This window comes from Haliotis asinina, chromosome 14, assembly GCF_037392515.1.
Source record: "Haliotis asinina isolate JCU_RB_2024 chromosome 14, JCU_Hal_asi_v2, whole genome shotgun sequence".
Lineage (NCBI taxonomy): Eukaryota > Metazoa > Mollusca > Gastropoda > Lepetellida > Haliotidae > Haliotis > Haliotis asinina.
In genome coordinates this window covers 14085975-14107455 of record NC_090293.1, presented here as the reverse complement: position 1 = coordinate 14107455, position 21481 = coordinate 14085975, and the positions used below count along the sequence as shown (strand labels likewise).

The following is a 21481-nucleotide window of genomic DNA, read 5'->3' as shown; positions in this document are numbered from 1 at the left end:
TGAAGACAAGTTCTAACCCATACTTTCACTGGCATACTTGGCGACCTGTGACGTAAAACCATCACTTTTCAGTCATCTTTCACAGACAACAATTTTCTCTATGACATTGGCCAAAGGTATGGTTTGCTCAAACAAATACGAATTTGAACAAATTCCTTAGTAAACATACGAGGAAATGTTTCTTGGGAGATTTCATATATCGTCATACGTGGGAACAAAATTGTTGAGTTTGGGATTCATTTGCCGAGTGACTTCCGGGAATATTCGCTGACAGAAGAATTTGAAAAGGGGTATTGCATAAACTTCATTGTCTTGAATATCTTTTAAATAATCTTAAACGACCATGTCCGATTACTTTATGTTTTGGGGCTCTTTTTGTTTGTTTGTTTGTTTGTTTGTTTGTGTGTTTGATTGGTTATATTTATTTGTATTGTTGTTTTATTTATTGTTTTCGTTTTGTATTTTTTCCGTTGTAATGGATATTGTTTTGCTGAATCTCTCTTACAGGTGTGGACAAAGAACCAGGGAACACACTCGTATGCACGCACGCACGCATGCACACACACACACACACACACACACACAGCACGTGAGATGTCTATCACAACGGCACATCGTATTTTCAAATCTCAACTCCCTGGGGAACTTACAACGCAATTAGGCACACCTAGTTTATGTAACTTTCGCATCCTTACGAGGTACCCATTCACAGCTGGGTATACTGGGACACATATTCGCAGTAGTTTGTCCTAGTTTATTGCGCGTTGCTGTACCCGCCATAGTGAGATGTTTGGACGTATTCATGTAGCCACGAAGATTTTTTACAGAACTTTTTGACAACCTTCATTCACACATGACCAAGTAAAATGGTAAATATACCAGCCATCACAATATAACATTATATAGAATGGACGTTGTTGCTAACTAAATTTGCAAGGGATACACGAAAAGAAGATTCAGTATTCTGAAATCAGTTATGTGGAGCATTGAAACAATGAGTTTTTGTGATTTAATGAAACTTTTGGAAGAAGAAAGTAATACTAAGTAAAATCTTTTTGAAACCTTTTTAACCGATGCAAGCTCACTTAAGCCATCCTGAGAGGATACCGAAGTACTAACACATTTAAAGTAAATTTAAACTTGTCACTTTTGTTGTACAATATGTGTGCTTTTAAGTTATGGCTAGATTAATTTTGTCTTCAATCACCTGTGTCTGAACGGATGGTGTAAATCCAGCAGGTAGCAAATATACTCTAAGTAGCCATGGTCCAAACTATGGCGATCTACCTTCAGTTTAGGTGTACTGTATACAATGTATATCTGTAATACTCCTGTATTTTACTCTCCTTGGGTGACAGTTTTTTTTATATTCTCTCTTTATTGATTTTCATTCTGATATAAATTGAATTGTTGTCACGATATGTCTGAAATGTGGCGCTATATAATAACTCACTCACTGTAAAACTGAATTTTCACTAAGGGCAACTTGCTTGTCGAAAGCTCTTCACAAAACTCAACACCCCATAAAGATAATATGCTCCCAGGAACAAAATTCAAATGTGCTTGGCTTTATTTGCATTGCTAAATCACCTTTATTGTTTTTACAAGGGTCTTTGGAAGTACATCTTCACAAAAAATGGGTTATGACCATTATGGTGTTGTAAAAAATAGGCATTCATTTCTTTGTAAATAATTTTGTCATCCAAGACACTTTCAGAGATTTTTACATAAGAATAAATATCATAGCTAGTCCTCTATCAGAGACAGGTTTGCGCAAAGTTTCTCCTGTAAACCTATCTTTTTTATTATTACGAACAAAACTGAAAAAACAACATTTTATTCAGTTCCATTATAAGAAATCCCCAGGAAGACTTTATTATTGCAGTCTTCCCTAAACGTGTTATTAGACATGTTTCAGTCGTGTATCTTCAGGGAAAAGTGACATATATGTCCCTGTGGCATATGTCCTTCCTCTTCATACCTCACTTTGAAGTCCAATAAAATTCTAAATATACCACGCATATATAAATACTTCACAGTTTTGAATTCTGCGGAAAATTCCCAGTTTCTTGATACCATCCACTATTATCTCAGACCAAGCTAAAGTGCTTAATATCGCCTTTCAAACTAGGCTTCATCGTAAATGTCGCCATTTTTCAAAATGTACAAAATCGAGATTCACAGCGTTTTTTTTGCAGTATGTTTTGAAATGTGAAAATCGAATAATTACTGTGAGTAATGAATTTCAAAAATGGCATGTTAAATGATCACTGATATCAAGTTTTCATGTAACCAGAAATGAAAATTCTGAAACGTCACCGATGTACCCAGAATCGGTTGGGATGTTTTCGAAAATACACTTACACGAACGCCGAAGTGCGCTTTCCGCCATATTGGATAATGTTTACAAAATCACGTATTGAGAGGCCTTTTACATTAGTATACTTCATAGTTAGCTGCGACAAATGCATCATTGAATTCCCCAAGCATCTTAGAATCAAATTACACATGGCCTTTGTCACCAATACCAACTGTCTAGACAAAACGAAACGAAATATACTTTGTATGAAAACGAACGCTGTGCTCGAAAGACAGCGCTTGACTGAAATGTAAACAAAGAAAAATTCCAATTTTACACTGCGTAGCATTTTCGGAAATTTTCCAACATCCAGCCGTCTAATCATTGCTTAAAATGGCTCAATACGCTTAGTATATTCAGGGGCAGAGTATCGTAGCAAGAAAAAGCAAATTGAAAATAGATACAATAAAAGCATTTGGTAATCCATAAGAAACTGTCAAACTTTTAGTGCAACGTGACGCCATGACTGACGCAAAATCACGCAGAACGACAACGGTACTTATCGGCATTTCTGGCTTCTTCCGTCATTTACAATGCAAACGATAAGAACATATAACAATACACAGATAGTCAGAATAATTCTGATTACTTACATCTCACATTTATATACAAAAGATCCCTGAATCAAGCAAAAAGTCCTCGCAAAATCCTGTGTACCCTTCTCAGCGATGCCGCCATTTTGAAAGAAATCGGCCAACGGTAGTGATGTCACAGGTCAACATCGTTGCACATATTAGGCAATTTCTTTGAGGTGAAGGTCGGTTGAACAAGAGTAAACACAATGCCCATACCATTCCGACTGCACTTTTAGTATTGTGATGTATATTTTGCGCATCGTTCAGATATTTTTTCATGAAATTGATTTCAGTATCTACATATATCCATGTTCAACACCATATCATGTGTGGATATAAGGTATCCGTTTATATTCTTTGAAAGCTTTTGATTGTTTGAATAATATTTACATGGGAAATTGACTCAGTAAGTGTACTATACCACATTTTAAGCCTCTACACAAGTGTTGGAAGATCACACGTAGCCATTACTGCAAAATGTGCTTTAGTTCCCGTGATGAGCAATATTCAATACGTTGGGACAAATATTGCAGTTTCATATGAACAGGTTAATAAACAGCGATTTAATTCCAACTTATAAGTGAAACGGATAATATTAATGAAAATGATTTGTACATTTTATGAAATGTAGGGGCACACATACTACTATTTAAAGGAATTGTCTTGTTCATTGTATTGGTTTGTGTCGTTTTTATAGACAAAACAATCATGCATATTAATTGACCAGGTGCGAGTTTGTCAAAACGTTTCATGATTCATTATCATTTTTTCTTCTATAATAAAGTCAATTCAAATTCGATTAAAATATATCTGATGGCAGAATGTCTAACTCAAACAATATTTATACGAAAATTGTTAAAAATATATAAATCAGGTCATGTCTTAATTTGGACAAGCTTTACGTCTATTTTCTAATACTTCTTTACTGAAAAAGCGATCTCTTTGTACCTTTCATTGCATACTTATGAAGGGAATTGATCACGAGAAGAAAAGTCTATTTCCTAAATGAATACTCAATGAATATTCAGGTGTTGTGAAATTGTGATTTACGCTAAATTGATGCTAGGCAGGTGCGCGTGTTGCTCAGAATAAGATATGTAGTAAAACCGTGTAATTGTTGATATATTCAGGACACTATTTCAGTGATAAAACCATTCATTTTATATTTTGGCTAAAAAGTGTTGAATTCTGACACAGAAGCCGAGAGTGGATATTAGGTTAGATATATACCAATCAGCAAACTAATGTCTTTTTCCGACGTCACAAAATGCACAAAACATGCCCTTACGTCAACTAAAACGTCGCATCATTTTCAGTTATTTCCGTTAATAATGATGCAAAATTAATAAAAATACATCTACACAAACAGGAGAATATGGGAATGTAAGAACTAAAATATGTATCGGATAGGGCCATCCAAATCGCTATTACCTGCTTTTTCATGTAGTACACTGGCATGTTTTCTTACAAATTGTGAAACTACCAAAAGGTATCCTCTCACATTGGGGAACTTTGTATTGGAATAGTTTGGTTCAATGTGAACAAAACATAACGGAAATATACTGTCCGTATCCACAGCAAATTCTCTCCATGTGATCTGAGTTACATTGACCTAATGTAAACCATAGCTGAGTTATGCTCCCTTATCTTTATACGTGCATGACCTCTATGTCGACGTTTGACGTCATAGTAGAAAATCGATTTTTGACATTTATTGCAGGTCATTTTTGATTTTGTGAGTATGACGTTATGCATTAGCACATACATCCATTTCATATACACTTAAGTCGTTCAGATATGAAGCTGTATTTTCTTCGCTCACACTTTCCGTAAAGATGCCAAATTTAAAAAAATCATAGCAGAGTGCCTTTATTGGTGCACGATAAAAAACTGAGAAAATTACTGTTTTTGAACACACACAAAAGTTTTGTACAACTTTTAGCAGTGTCTATTTCTCAAACCCCTGAGGTAGTCGCAATTATATTTATACCAACGGATAGGAAATTAAAGATTCTACATGTCTGTGCAATTTCATAGCCGTACGCAGATCCAGGACCATGCGAGCGCAAATCTCGCACAACGTTCACTTTTCAAACCTTATGAAAATGTGCGTCTGAAAAGAACACGGCATCCAGGGGGTTAGGGGATGCACCTAGTTTTGGGGTCCTTAATTTGCTGTTTATGGATGCGCATTCTGTCCCTCAAGCATTCCGTTTGTCCAAGTATTCTTCATGACACCCTTGGCATATAATAACATGAATAATGTTTTGCGGAGCAGTCCACGTTAGAGCAGACATGAAACATTTGTTTCCTGAATTTGAATGTACATTGTTATTTCTTTTCTTAACCGATACAACAGCTTGTGACGTGTCATAAGTTATCTTTAAACCTGAAATATTAGCCCAAAAAATTAAGCATGGCAATTGTAACTACACATGATTTTTGTTTCTTGCTTCAAACACAAATTCAGTATCATCTGCATAATGAGAAAGAGTGTAAGTGATTTGGTCATTGGCTATTCCAGTTATATCTTTATTGTTGCTGATTAAATTTGCAAGGCCCCCGGCACATAGACCAAAAATGCAAGGCGAGAGAGGATCGCCTTGTCTACAACCCCGATGAACAGGACTCTTTTCATTCATTAACTAATTTGATTAAGTATCATTAAAAACAAGTATAAAAAAAAAATGAACCCCATTTCCTCCTGTTTTGACGTAAACCAAAGGGTGGGAACCGACTGCTAACAAATGACCTGGGCCCCGTTTCACAAAACTCTCGTAAGCCTAAGGTCTCGTAACTTTCCTCGTAGCATTTGCACCTCCTATGTTACAGTATGCCAGGTACAAGACCTACGAGAAAAGTTACGAGATCTTAGGCTTACGAGAGTTTTGTGAAACAGGCACCAGTTAAGTGAGTCAAAAGTTGATTTAAAAAATCAAGTGAGTGAGTGTAGATTTTTTCCGCTTTTAGCAATATTCCGGACCCCTGACGATCCGGGATAAAATAGGCCTTCAGCAACCCATACTTCCCGTAAAATGTGACTCTGCTTGTCGTAAGAGGCGACTGACGGGATCGGGTGGTCAGGCTCGCTAACTTGGTTGGCACATGTCATCGGTTTCTATTTGCGCAGATCGATGCTCATGTTGTTGATCACTGGATTGTCTGGTCAGGACTCGGGTATTTACAGACCGCCGCCATATAGCTGGATTATAGCTAAGTGCGGCGTAAAACTAAACTCACTCACTCACTCAATTAGCAATATTCCAGCCATAACACGGTGGAGGACACCAGAAATAGTCTTCACACATTGTACCCATGTATTTGGCGTGAGGAGCGAACGCTGCGTTAATGACTGCGTGATGTAATTAGACACTGCTCATTTCAAGAAAGGCCTGTGCTTGCGTTAATACTGAAAGGATTTCGTCTCTTGTATTTGACTTAAAGCAACACTAAACGTAAATTTTAAGTCATACAATGGCTGCACACGTGTATGAACATATTTTGGCTGTTACCCATTTTAACAAGACTGTTTATGAAATGTCTGACTTCCGGGAATCACCTAGCAATCCCCGGAGTGAGTGTGTTTATTTTTAGGCCACATTCAGCAATATTCCAGCTAGTAATCCCAGGATCCAAATACATACAGAAGCGTTTTTTCTCAACATTTAGACCAATTTATCTGCAGCAAAGAGTTTAAGCCTAGACGCAGTTCAACGTCGCCAGTCTGTCTGCATCTCCTTTGAAAAAACATCATCGTTACGACAAATTCTAGTAAACTGCATTACGAAATCCAAATCCGAACTAGAAATATGGTTGTGTTAAAGTTAAAGTAAATGCGTCGACAAAAAAGTGACTAATAAAAGAAAATGCAGGGATCAATACTTAGTATTTGTTCAAAACCAATCGTCACTTGCTCGCGAACAGTTAGCGCCGCGTGCCAATTATCGCCACTACAATATGAGGCTACGAATGACATGAGAAATTTGGAATGCCCATAACTGCTGCAGTTAATTTTGAGAAAACATCTGTTTAGACTGCCATGGTTCCTTTCCGCCACGCTATATAAAAAGCATGATTGGCGGCAGTGAACGGGCTGGACACATTGGTGACTAGGTAATTAAGAGTCAGAATTTATTCTCTTTCATTAATTTCACGGACGGTCATTTTGTAAATACCGCTAAAATATGGCGATGACTGTTCGTTGGCCAGCAGTTGACGTTACACTGAAACAAACCTTCATCGCCACCATCGACATAAGGTGGACCCTCACTGAGTTAGTGAGTGGATTTAGATTTAGATTTATGCCGCTTTTAGCATTATTCCAGAAATATCAGGGAGGGGAACACCAGAAATTGGCTTCCCCATTCCCACATTGTACCCAACCCTCACTTATATATCACAGTGCCGAGCGTGTAAGTTATTGTCTGAACTTGTTCTTTTCGCAGTGACGGGGATATCCATCCAATCTACAGAACTCAGGTTGCAAACAGATATAACCCGTAGATACTCTGCTGTTTTGCACACAAAGCGTGTTTCGCTGACGCATCTGGCCTTACACTCATCCTCGGTGATTGAGAACAGTTGCACATCATCATAGTCAAACACATAGCGACCCGTATGTTCGGTGAAGGTAGTTCCGTATCGAGAACAACCTATAGAAACACAAATGAACAGATTATTTATCTATGTATGCCTGGAGGTGTGGATTGATATTGTCTAATATTGCATCCTTCTGGGGATTTTGTGTGGGTCTGCATGCGTGTATGCGTTCGTGAGTGTGTGGTTGGTGTTGATTCGAGCTTCTGTTATATACAGAGTCAAAAAAGAAACTTCACAATCTTTCTTCAGGGCACTATGAAAGAACATAGAGGTAGCAGAAACACTCTACGCCCCCATGGCCCCTAGTTTGGTGATCTAACGTCGGTTGTTGGTGATCAAAAGCCCATTTTTACACGGTATTCTCTAAAATTTCCTGTTTTTAAAATATACATACTAGCTAGTTTGTGATACTTATTATTTTTGAAAGTTTTTTACAGTCCGTCGATGACTGGTTCTTTAACTTTACTTAGTCAAAAAAGAAACTTCACATTCTTTCTTCAGGGCACTATAAAAGAACAAGAGATGGTAAGATGGTTAAATTGGTTTATTTCATTGCTGAGATCTGTGTGATGTACTCGATACACTGACAGTGCCACAATCAGTTCCATTAGGCTACACCGCCGTTCCAAAACATGGGTATACAGAATGTCAAGTCACAAGGATAAAAATTCGAAATTTCTCCGTTCAATGTTGTGTATGGCCACCCCACGCATTCACCACTGCCAAACACTTTTTCCTCGTCGACTTTCTAATCCTTGTCAACAGGTGGTTGGGGATTCTGCGCCATTGCTCTTGCAAGGCAGCGACAAGTTCCTGCAAATTCTGAGGATGGTTCCTAAGACCACAAAACCTTCTCCCAAGTGCATCCCACAAGTGCTCTATTGGATTAAGGTCAAGGGACCTCGATAGACAGCCCATGACGGTGATTCCAACGTTTCGAAGGAAATTTCGTGTCGCGGTATGCGGCCGAGCATTATCAAGCTGGAACTGTACAGCTGGGCCATGAGCCGCCATGAAAGGAACGAGTTCAGGGGTGAGCATCTGGTCACGGTAAGCAGCAGATGTGAGGTTTCCACGAATGACCAGAAGTCGGAAACGGCTGTTCCCACAGAACGCACCCCACACCATGCAACTTCCGACCCTGAATCTGTCGACTTCCTGTACTCAACATTGGGCATACCGTTCACGACGTCGTCTCCATGCCTGCCGACCGCGAAACTGAGGGTAAACCTAGATTAATCGCTAAAGACGACTCGATTCCAGTCGGAGGTGACGTTGGGTCCACTGCACACTATGATGTTGATGAAGCAACATATTGGCCCACGATATGGACGTCGAGAATGGAGACTGGCAGCCCGCAACCGATTTTGAATGGTCTGTGAGGACAGTCGACCTCTAAACATCTCAGCCCCTCAGGCATGTTCACGTTGCACGTTTGACAATCGTGTCATTTAAAGTACCGTTAGAACTGTGGTTTAAAAGTGATTTTGTTTTTTAATTCTCGAGGCCAATGCAAACACGTGCAAATGAAGAAAACTTCGTTGCGAAGATCACGTGATCGACTGCACTTGCAAAACCTGATTTGGCACTAAAGTCATTTGCACGAGTGGGTTTTGCTAACGTTTTTCTAGAGTCAAAAGATAGGGATCCCATTTCGGATGCATAGATGTATCATCAGAGAAAAAATATTCATTATTTGTTTTTAAAATTATATTTCATGAAGTTTCTTTCTGACTCAGTTTTATATAGCACAGGTTAATTTACATGAGAGTGAGGCACATCTGTTGACATGGGATTTCTGTCGTTGACTGGGGAATGTTACATTGGGATAATCCTACGAAATTATTCCTACCTTGACAGTAACTAATCACATCTCTGACTTATCAGCATCGTCGGGTGTTACGTCAAAGGATATTACGGACAACAAGAGTACATATCCAAAACAACGATGGAGAGGAGTTTGGTTTTGTGATGAGTCAAGGTTGTATTCAAAACGGCATATGTGTCGGGGATAGGTTTGGCGTTAGGAGCGTAATGGCACCATGTCAGATACCGGATGCCTAATGCCGATTTGGCACCCTTAACGGCACAATGTAGCACTATTCCACAAGAACCCAACGCCACTTTTCAAAACTAGAACACATAGTTGCATAATAATCCCTTACGTCACACGAGTGTCGTATCGCGCTGACCTGGCTAGTTTCGAGAATGAGGGCCCTGTGTCGTAACAACTAGACTTTAGATTCTAATAATTTGACTGGAACTGATGACGTTTCTGTTATGTCACGTTGTGACCGAACTACTCTTTCATTCATTCTACAACTAATATGCATGCATAAACGTATTGTTTCCATCAATGATGTTAGGAGGGTGAAGCAACTGCAAACCAAGAAACGGAGTGCTGCGAGTTATTTACTGTAGAGGCTGTACGAGGCGATGCCAACTGGCATGCATCGTGACGTTACCAAGGGCACAGTGTTAGTGACCTCAATACCGTGTGATGTTATGCAAGAATACCATGTAGAGTACACAATTATTCCGCAACCTCTTTATGTAACCGGTTTCGGTTTAAAACCATACAAATATCGAAAATACGCTATTTGGTCAATCTAATGTGTGTGTGTTACATGGGTAAGACATATAATACCACACTGGGTCTCATTACATACGAATTATACGAAACTCGTGAGCTTCCCATGGAATCATAGTGAAGACAATCGCTTCGTACAGTTCGTATGTAATGAGACATCGAGTATTATTCTCTGTTTATGACCATTGTTGTTTGTACAGTAACCGCTCTTCAAACCGCCTGTCTCTGAAGTGCGTTCATAAGATGTCTGTCTCTGAAGCGCGCTCATAAGATGCCTATCTCTGAAGTGCGTTCATAAGATGTCTGTCTTTCAAGTGCGTTCATAAGATGTCTGTCTCTGAAGTGCGTTCATAAGATGTCTGTCTCTGAAGTGCGGCGTTCATACGATGCCTGTCTTTGAAGTGCGTTCATAAGATGTCTGTCTCTGAAGTGCGTTCACAAGATGTCTGTCTCTGAAGTGCGCTCATAAGATGTCTGTCTCTGAAGTGCGTTCATAAGATGTCTGTCTCTGAAGTGCATTCACGCTTACACTTCTTATCCACATGGAATGTTCAGGTTCCTTTGCTTTTTATGAAAATTATATTACGCTATGCTTTTGTTTTCAGGAACTGTAAAACGTTAGACACATAACTACCACCATCAGATGAATGGGGATTATTATTTGAAAACAGCATTTTGCCTTTTTCTTTATAAAACTCAGGAGGGAATATAAAAAGTGGTAAGTCTAACTACATTCTCGATGTCCAGTTTTTGTAACGTTTTCACATTTCATTTTGAAGGGATCATTAGCAAAACCATATCCAAAGTTCCACATATGTGGGTAATGTAGTTCACGAGGAGAGACAGGGTAGAATCCAAAATGACAAAAGGGAAAATTTTAACCCATGATCCATACTACTCAAACTCGTGACCGTTCCAAACAACGGATCCAGACAACGTTATTCCTTTGTGTAAAATACCATAGTAACCCTTTAGAGAAGAAGATAATTTGCACAGAAAACAATTTGATTCAATGACACATACCAACGCACACCCCTCGCAATGTTTGATGACTGAAATATGCCTAAACATGCGTAGTTTATATAAAGCAGAAACGGCCATTGCCCTATCATTTTCATGGTTGAGTAAACTAACGGTCAGCAGTGGTCAAACACATGAGCATCTGTAGAAATTGTTAAACGCTTCATAGTTACCTGGGTTTAGAGAGTACATTCTGTATTTACTGTTGTCCACATAGGCCACGGCGGACGGGTCTGTGAACCTGGCACTGTAGGCGACACATTCTAACGTCCTTGGATTGTAGCCACACGTCACAGCCAGGTCATGCTGGCCACATCTGGCAGCACACTCAAACAGACTCGCCGTGTTCTGTTCCGTCCACATGACATTTTCAGTCACTCGCTTGTTTTCAAACCCGTGCATCATTTTCACATTCCACACGCCACAAATTTCATCGATACTGGCGACGCTTGTCCATAGCAGAGCTGCGCCTACGACTTTAAATGCCCACATTTGTCTCCCTTGCTTTTGAAGAAGCACACCTAAAACCTGTTTCTGTTTTAAGGCGAGTGTTCCTTATGTCTTCTTGAAAGTCTTTGAACTCGCTCCGCTGTCTGACAAGCGTTGGACAACTCGACCCGAGTGACAGAATATTCTTGGGAATGGTCCCTTGACTTCGGATGCTCAGGTCCACTTGTCCTGGACAAGGCTACCCTAAGTACAAATACATATCTGCCAATATCTGCTAGTATTGATCAGCCATGTATTTACCTAGCTTTGCTCTTGACACATATCTACATCTGTCACGTTTCCCAAAACCTGTATATTAGCCTGGACAGTGACAGGTTTGTCCAACATCAATCTATAATCAATTATACAGGTAAAAACAGATAAGACTGGCTATGTTTATAAAGAATACGCCTTACAGATGCGATATATACACAACAACAGATATTCTGAGATGAAGAAGACCTTTATCCTGCGTACAGAATGGTATTATACCTGTGCTCATCTAACATCAATAGATGAGAAGATATAAGTTTTGAACAAGTACAACTATCCATCAATACACCTCCATTCAAATTCAAACACGTAGATTCGATTCCTATAAACATGGATTCATCAAATACTGTCTGTAGGTTCTGATAATATCGAAAGCTCGTGAAAAGGTATCCTGCTTATGGGGAATGTAGTATCAAAAACACCGTATACAGTACTGATACTCGTAAAAGTTGTGAGAGTGCGTATGGCCCTACTTGGAAACACCATCTCAGGAAACATATGTACAGATGGTATGAAAGCCCAAGTCATTCAAATGGATGATTTTCAAACGTTCAGGACGAACTCGTGTTATTCTGGGACAAGCCCAACGGCAACTGTTGCCCCTATGGAAGGATTTCATATTGGCGTTGGAACATCAGTACTACTTTTTTGTTTCTTTAGTTCTTAATTTATTTCCTTATTTATTTCAACAAGTAAACCTCCTAGATACAACTAGAAAACGGAGAGAAACATATTTACTAAAGAAATTCTGATGTAATTATTACCGGATGTTCACCTTATATTTAGAAACCTATTTCTAAATAGGGTTTAATCACAAATGGAAATTGTTTTAATGAATATGAAAATAAAATTTATTGTTAAAAAAGCAAGTTACATTAAATCCCAAAGCAGAAACTCAAAAATGACTTAAAAACATTTCTCAAACTCAAAAATAAACGAATGACCAAAACATAAAGTCAGAATAAAATATTCCCTGAGACGTGAAATATATGCCTAGTGTTAAAGATTACAGTTAATTAGTTATACAGATATAATAGTAATGTCTTGAAACTCCCATTGATGTATGACCCGTGAAGGTCCCGGGGTAGAATACTCCTTCAGCAACCCACGCTTGCCATAAAAGGTGACTGTGTCGTTAGAGTCGACTAACGGGATCGAGTGGTCATTCTTGCTGACTTGGTTGACACCTGTCATGTCATCGGTTCCCATTTGCGCAGATCGATGTTCATGTTGTTGATCACAGGATTGCCCTAGTTAAACATATTTACAGACCGCCACCATTTAGTTGGAATATTGCTGAGTGCTGCGTAAAACTAAACTACACACACACACACACACACACACACACACACACACACACACACACACACACACACACACACACACACACCGGCGATGTATAATTAAAGTTCCTAAAACTGTTGGAAGCGCACGTACAATCGTCAGAACTTACAATCAATTGGACCAGTGACAGCCGTTATGTCAACACTTCACGTATTTATTTGAATAAAAAAATTCACGGTAGACAGCATAATGCTGTTAGCTACATTCGTAGTTCTTTCAGTATAAGTAGCCATGATCTACCTTCAGTTGTTAGCAATCTTTAGCCCATTTTTATGTTGTACAGATAAACTGTTTTAGGTATAGTTACTAGTTTTATATTCTTTTCTGTGATATTCTAGTTGTTTTACTGTCTTTTGTCGATTTTGTCGACATGTTTTTATAACACTCATATATTCCATTTCAATGTTATGTCCCCGTCACGATATGGCTGAAATATTGCCGAGGTGGCGTTACATGTTACCTCACTCACTCACTCACTTTCAGTATGACGATAATATCATATATTTTTTATGATTTTTAAACAATAACATAATGCCATAAACGATTTAAGTAATGGGGATTATTCATATCAAAGCACCGCATCCATTACGCGCGTTCTGATTGGTTTGTTAGTTTGTCGAATTAGTGCCCTTTTTGTCCTTTTTTCAACATTATGAATTACTTTCATATTGCGGCACGTATAGGGTTACAACATTAGCCGTTAGAAAACGGATCTAAATCAGTTCATACATATATAATTCGGGGCAAACATAGTGTTGGGATACGGTATTGATAGACACAATCCTGGCAGCAGTCAAATACATCGCACCAACTATGTAATCATGTTTGTATTGATGGTTCAATATTCAGGAAATGATCAATAGTGTTAATAGAGTACAGATATTGAAGGAACAACGATGCACCAGCTGCACCGTTTTCATGTACTGTTTTTACAGTTCAAACATTTCTAGCTGTGACATACTAATTCGCGAAACGAAATTGTAGGTCCGTTCCTTTCCTACTGGAGTTATACAAATCAATAAACTGTTTCCTTTGTCCATCGGACACCTGGATCAAACGAATATCCAGTGATTGCAGGTGTGAAATATCGTCGAAGTCAGGTGGAGTCTAAGGTTTGGTGCTTCGACTACACCAGAAGTTGTGTTGTAGCCTTGTTTATAAAGCGTTCGATTCCTCACAAGGGTACAACGTGTGCAGTCCATTTCTGGTGTCCTCGGCTGAAATGTTGCTAAATGAGGCAAAGAACTGACCCCATCAAGGAAGTTGTGTTGCGAGGAATGAAAAACTGAGAAAAACATCATACAAAACGTTTCTTCTCATCATGTCACAGCCATCGTTAGAGCACAGGCAAAATGTAGCTCAAATTTGGTTGCACAGCGTAGAGAATATGACCAGTCTTCCTACATGCGAGCGATGCGAACAAAGTTAGGCAACGTACTTCCCTCGCTTCGGATCGAAAAATATTTTTCATGTCAAAATGAAATATCGCCACCATCAAAGGTACACTCCAATCTCCTCACTTGGTTGTGCTCTCAGATTTCCTTCCCTATATTTAATAATTACTCACGTGAAATATGTTTCGTTCAACATTTTAGGCGTCACTCGTAGTATTCAGGTCGTTCCTCGCCTCCATTACCCCTGCCAGGCAGATTCCGGTTGGACGGAGTGACGGAACATGAATAAGCAGAAATTAAACAGAAATACCATATTGCCTAATTTTATCATGAACCTGTTGGAGTTTATATGCCTTATCTGTCGTCTCTAGTGCTAGAGATAAAACACTTCTGGCGTAATGGCCGAATGAAGCAGACGAGGTAACTGTAATGAATAATACCCTCCTGTTCCTTCACTCCGTTGAACCGGAAGTTGGAAGGGGAAATGGAGGCGATTCTGATATATCACGAGTTGCTCTTAAAATCTTGAATAAAACATATTCATGTGAGTAATTGTTCAAAGAGGGGTTGGGGATGTGCGAGCACAACCCAGCGAAGAAATGAGTGTATATACTTCTGATGGTGGAGATATTTTATTTTGACATGAAAAATATTTTTCGAACCGAAGCGAGGAAAGTACGTTGCCAACCTTTTTGCTCGCTTTGCATGTAAGAAGACTGGCCATTGTCTCTATACTGCGCACCCCTACAGTTTGCCTGTGGTTAGAGATACTACGCATATTACACATTGCATCCAAATCTGCCCATGGAGGATATTCACTTTTGCTAAACCATACATAAAGATTGGATACTTTCCTCGGGACAATCATCTCGGGGCAATGTACTTTCAGTCTGTCTTAACCGATCTTGGTCATTCTGTCATATTTCCTTAATAAACATGACATGACATCAAGGTCAATTCTGAGACAATAGAGAACCTCAAAAAGTATTGCAATCCAAAATGTTCAAAATATATTTGCTTAATGTAGTTTCGGATAACCGACGAGAACAATGAAATGTAAGAGGCATGGTAATCATCACTACAACAGGCATACAGTTCTTCGAATAAATACCCGGGAAGATCAGGGATAGAATTGACCTTCGCCATAGAGCCGGAATATTGCTGAGTGTGACATTTAGCCGCAACCAAGCAACCGATCATCGTGTCAATTCTGTTATGTGCAGATAAAATCACCTTGGAGATGGATGTTCTAGGATGGGTGATTACTCAGAATCTTTCATTACTGGGATGGCTCATGTCAAACACGACGTAGTCAAAGTACCTATCTTGGTATGTGGTTCTGTCATGTTAGAGTTTGGAACACTGACGTGTTAATACGTGTATTATGTTTAATACGACAGAAAGTCGAGCATAAATACTGAAATGGCCGTTTCTCATGCGCCCTCTGGTTTTACGCGTTACCCGTTGGTCACAATGGCAGGCACATCTCCTACCGTCGAAAGTTTGACAGGGTAGACACTTGATAGATGCGTCGCCAGCTCGTATCCAGCGTCACCAAAAGGGTGATAGTTTATTGTTGCTTCATTCTGCTAGCATGGCGACTGGATCCGGAATTATGTTACTTGTAACTTTTTTCAACGTGACTGCTTGCGTGTGTAAAGTTGTTCACTTGTCACGGGGGGAACATGGGTTGATGTATCCCCGATGTTTGTTAGTAAATAGTTTGATAGATTGTTTTCTGTGTTATTTGTTTACTTTAGTCTATATCACAGAGGCTGGCATTATTGAGGTACCAGTTGTCACTGACGGTGTCTTACCATTCAAGGGACGTATTGTACTTTTCGACTATTCAGAGCGGGGTGTATGATAGTCAAGGATAATGGTAGATTTAAGTTGTTCACTTGACGTGAGGGAAGGGAATGGGCACGGGTTGATGCACCCTCGATGTGTGTTTATGTTCTACCTCGCTTGTAAGTGGTGTACATTGAAAATAATAGATGAGCACTTAGCTAATCAGAAAACGACATTTAAATGTCAGGTAAGATATAAAAGTTGTTCACTGGTCATGAGGGGAACATGGGCTGATGTACCCCCGAGTTTTGTCTATGTTCTCTGAGCCCATCAACCCATGAGTCCCGAGGAACCAGTGAACAATGTATTTATCTTACTAAAAACATCAATATTAATTCTGAACTGTTTACAGCATGGGTATCAGATCGTGCTCTTCAGTCAACCTGTGTGAATCAAACGATTCGATTCTTGCTTCTTGCTGTCTCTCCACTAGGTATTGTCGCCGCTCCATCACAGGGAATACATTTGAACATTTTGTCACGATATATTTATTAGAATGCAAGGCATAACTTTCCGTAGCCGTCGCTAAATTGTGCAGACGACACAAGAAAATCAGATTTCCATCGATTTGCATTCGAAAAACATCGTGTATTTCCGTGCATCAAGCATGTTTCAATGTTATTCGAGATAAAGAAGTACCACCACGAGGTGCCGAATGAGTTGTCTCTTCCAGCGAGGTACATTGAAAATGATAAAAGAGCGCTGAACCAATCAGAAAACGACAATCGACTCTGTTTGTTGCGAGACATCACTATGGGCGTGGTTCATCGTTATCATTTGCATCACGTTTCACTTAGCCTTTTATTTTTTACCAAAGCGTTGTTTGTCACTGTTGTATATTTCGTCTGCGTTTATACACCAATCGGTCGCGATCTACAATTCTTTGGTTAGTATAACCTTGTTAATAATTCACATACAAACGTTTCCATTTTAGTGAAGTCAGGGCGGCAAGGGATTTACATTTAAAAATATTGTTAAGCTTCATAAAGAAACTAAACGTTTGAACTATTGCTTGTGTTTAAAAGGCGGATACGAGGTCAACGCAGGCGGTCACAAAGAAAATCCAATTTCTACTGATCAATTGGGTACTCTGTGAGGCATGATAGTCTCCATAGAAATAGAAAAGAAAACACACTGTGTTTGAGGCTGATTAAAGACACATTTGCATTGTTCTGATCGTGCAGTATCCTTCCTCCGATAACAACAGACAAAGTTGTTGTTTCAAATTCAGGATTGCACATGTAGGTTTGTAAAATAATGTAAATGACTGTAAATAAGTGAGATTTACGCCGCTGAAAGCAATGTTCCACACATCCCCGCGGAGTAGAGCGCCGGGACAGCCTAGTGGCTAAAGCGCTCTCTCGTCACACTGAAAACCGGGTTCGATTCGCCATATGGGTACAATATGTGAGTGCCCTCCGCTGTGATATTCCTGGTATATTGCTAAAAGCAGTGTAAAACCGAACCCACAACAAAACATTGGGATTGTGAAGAAGGTTGGTTAATCAGCAAAGTTTATAAGTGGACTTAAAAGTTTATAAGTGGGCTTAAAGTGGACCCAAAGTATGTGTCGAACTAATATTCGAGTAATAACTGTAAAAAGCAAGCGGTCGATAACATGAGCAACGACCGGGCTGGTAGTGGTGCAGTGAACAGTTAGCTCTGGGTAAACTTACCATCCAAGTTTTAGACTGCTTTGTAAACTGTTGAATACTTTGAGTAAGTGGGTACTATTCCAGCAACAAATCTTACGATGGCATCACATGACATCGGCACCACACACTACAACCATGTGGGCAATCGAACCCGGGTCTTCGGCGTGATGATGGAACGTTTTAGCCATTCACGCTTCGGGAATTATGCTAGGTTACTCGTCACTCACACGGATTATCCACAGTTCGATCTGCATAATAAATATTATCATTTTTTCTGATTTTCCAAACTGTTCTGTAGGGAGTATGCATCACTTGCATCAACGTTCCATATGTCCTTTAATGTCAGAAAGTTTATTTTACTGTCCCCCACACTATATATTCGGTTTTCCTTTCCGTGATATTCACGGGAGTGCCATTTGATAGTTTTTAAAGAAAAAAACGTACTACTATATAAATACTGACTGAGAATAGCTATACTTTACTTTGAAGACAGTTGTAATAATTAATGTATCAGATGCTGTTAAGATAAAGTGGAAGTCAACTACACTGTGCTTTATTTATTAGGAGTGTATTTCACAACAACCAAACAGTGAGTTTAGTTTAGTTTTACACCGCACTCAGCAATATTCCAGCTATATGGCGGCGCCCAAACACATACAAGTGAGCGAGTTTAGGTTTACGCAGCACTCAGCAATATTTCAGCTGTACGGCGGCGGTCTGTACAAAATCAAGTCTGGACCGGACGGTCCAGTGATCAACAACATGAGCATCGATCTACGCAATTGGAATACGATAACATGTTCGGTGGACGGTGTGTTATGGTGTGGAGATCGATCTCATACACCTGCAGATCGGAACTTGTGTTTGTCCAAGGCAATCTGACGGCCAATCGATACATCGACCAGATTCTCCGTCCGCACATTCTTCACCTTGTTGACCGTCAACGGCAGCTCTTGCAACAGGACAACGCCAGGCCCCACACAGCACATGTCACCGTGGATTACCTGGCCAAAACAGCATCAGTACCCTGTTCTCCAGATCCCAGGATCTTAACCCAATGGAACACATTTGGGATCAAATAGATAGACGTCGTAATCCACCACAGAATCTTCAACAGTTGTTACACATGCTGCAGGAGGAATGGAGAAGGATTCCACAACACAACATCCAACGACTGATTCGGTCTGTACCCAGGAGTGAGTGAGTGAGTTTATTTTTACGCCGCACTCAGCAATATTCCATCCATATGGCGGCGGTCTGTAAATAATCGAGTCTGGACCAGGCAATCCAGTGACCAACAACATGAGCATCGATCTGTGCTATTGGGAACTGATGACATGTGTCAACCAAGTCAGCGAGCCTGACCACCCGATCAGGATTTATTATTGCTATATATATATTTATTATTGATTATATTCTTGCTTATATTGTAATTCAATAGTTCCTGATTTTTTAAATGAAGTTAATGTTAGGTCAACTTGTGGCCTAACCAACTGCCAAGGAGGAGAAGAAAGAAGACGGCAAGGAGATATACTTTCCAGATCAATGCCGGCAGAAGAAATAAATGGTTTAATTCTCTGCCCTAGAGGCGGAACAAGAAAAGACTTCTTGTACAAATCCTCATAAAGAGGATTAGAAACAGTTATGTGCAGGGTTAAACTCACTAGAATAGAGTTTAGTGACATATTTTTATGCTGCGCTGGTTTAAAGATGGTTCATCAGCCTCTACATAAAGAGTGGCAGTAGGAGAAGTACGGAAAGATCTAAGACACAGTCTCAGACCTTGATGTTGAACTGAGTCAAGTATTTTCAGGTTGCTTGTGCAGGCTCCACCATATACGATAGAACCATAATCAAGTTTGGAACGGATTGGTGCCCTGTATAATTGAAGGAGATTTTTCTGACAGCTGTGTGAGGTTTGTACTGAATGCAGAAGTGGATACAATTTGTTTATAACTTTGAAAATTTAAATCCATTTCATAACTACCATTCATGAATTCTATTTAGCCATAATTGTAACTTCCTTTCAATAGTATTCATATTCAGGGCCAGTTCTACCACCCGTCTGGTGAAGTCAGGGCCAAAGTGGTGTGTTAGGCAGCAGGAACACGGTTCCAGGCCCCTATCGCCCTCAACCACCTGGATCCCTTCCTCCACCGACACGGGACGCAACTCATGGCAAACAGATTTCCCAGTTCGGTCGCTCCTCGCATGGACCGTGCTGACCCGGGTCCACACGGGGGGGGGGGGGGGGGGAAAGGGGGACTGGCGAGCTCTTAGCGTTACCCACACTCAGCATCCAGCACCCACCACGAGGAGGTAGCTCGATGAAGATAAGTGGCTGAATCAACTTTGAAAATATATAACTTATCTGAAATGAATTTCTCAATGATTTTAATTTTCTTATTAGCATGGACACTTCCTCAAAGCGGGATATACCCATTCAGGTCTCCTATGATAACACATGGCTTTGGAAGATGATCATAGGGATTCTGAAGATCCGATTGTTGAAGAATAGACGAAGGAAGAATGTACAAGTTGTACACTCATCTTCATTGTCCTTTCATCTCCCTCGAAGAGAACTGGAAGCAGGCCGTTCGCCAGCATCAGGTGGAACATGCTTGACATTTCGTAACCAAGCTAAATATTGGAAGAGTTTTGAGTTCAAATAGTCAGCAACTGTTGACATTGTTGTTAATGGCTTTATAGATGCAGTGCTATTCCACCTTCGATCTTACGGAACATAAACAAACATGTCCCCAATCATGTGTTATGTAAACATCATCCACCATTGGCTTCCATCCTTATCCCCAATCATGTACATCGTCCTTAATCCCCTACCTGTGTTATGTAAACATATCCCATCATCTGTAATGTATTACCATTGGCTTCTATCATTGTTATCATAACTGTCGGGTTCCAATCAGCGCTTGTTTATACTGGCTTCCAGCTTTCGTTAAGTCATTCCACTTGTTACTTTGTTATTGTTTTACCTGTACATATAAATATAGCTCTGTACCCCATACTCAATCACCTGATGAAGGAGTAAGCATTAACTCCGAAAGGTTGTGTTCTCATATAAAGAAGTTGATATCCATAAAATCTTCATCCTTATAAACAAACATAGACGGTGCATCAACCCATTGGTGGCCAGTAAACAACGCATTTATCTTGCCAAACACCTCAATATTCATTTTGATCTGTTTGAAGCACGGTCAATGGCTCAAAATAAAGAGTATCGGAGTTAGACAACACGCCAAACATTACTAACACCAAATACTACACAAATTCCCACAGTTCGGCATTTCCAGTGGGTAAATGCTACTAGCTTG

At 39.8% G+C, this 21481-nt stretch overlaps 1 protein-coding gene across 1 annotated transcript; it reads right to left on the bottom strand.

The window, feature by feature from the left end:
* Positions 1 to 7323: 7323 nt before the first annotated feature.
* On the bottom strand, positions 7324 to 11635 carry LOC137260649 (uncharacterized). Its single transcript, XM_067798250.1, has 2 exons — positions 11317 to 11635; positions 7324 to 7586 (listed from the first exon to the last, which is right to left on the bottom strand). The coding sequence occupies exons 1-2, from the start codon at positions 11633 to 11635 to the stop codon at positions 7324 to 7326; spliced, it is 582 nt and encodes a 193-aa protein (XP_067654351.1).
* Positions 11636 to 21481: the final 9846 nt, after the last annotated feature.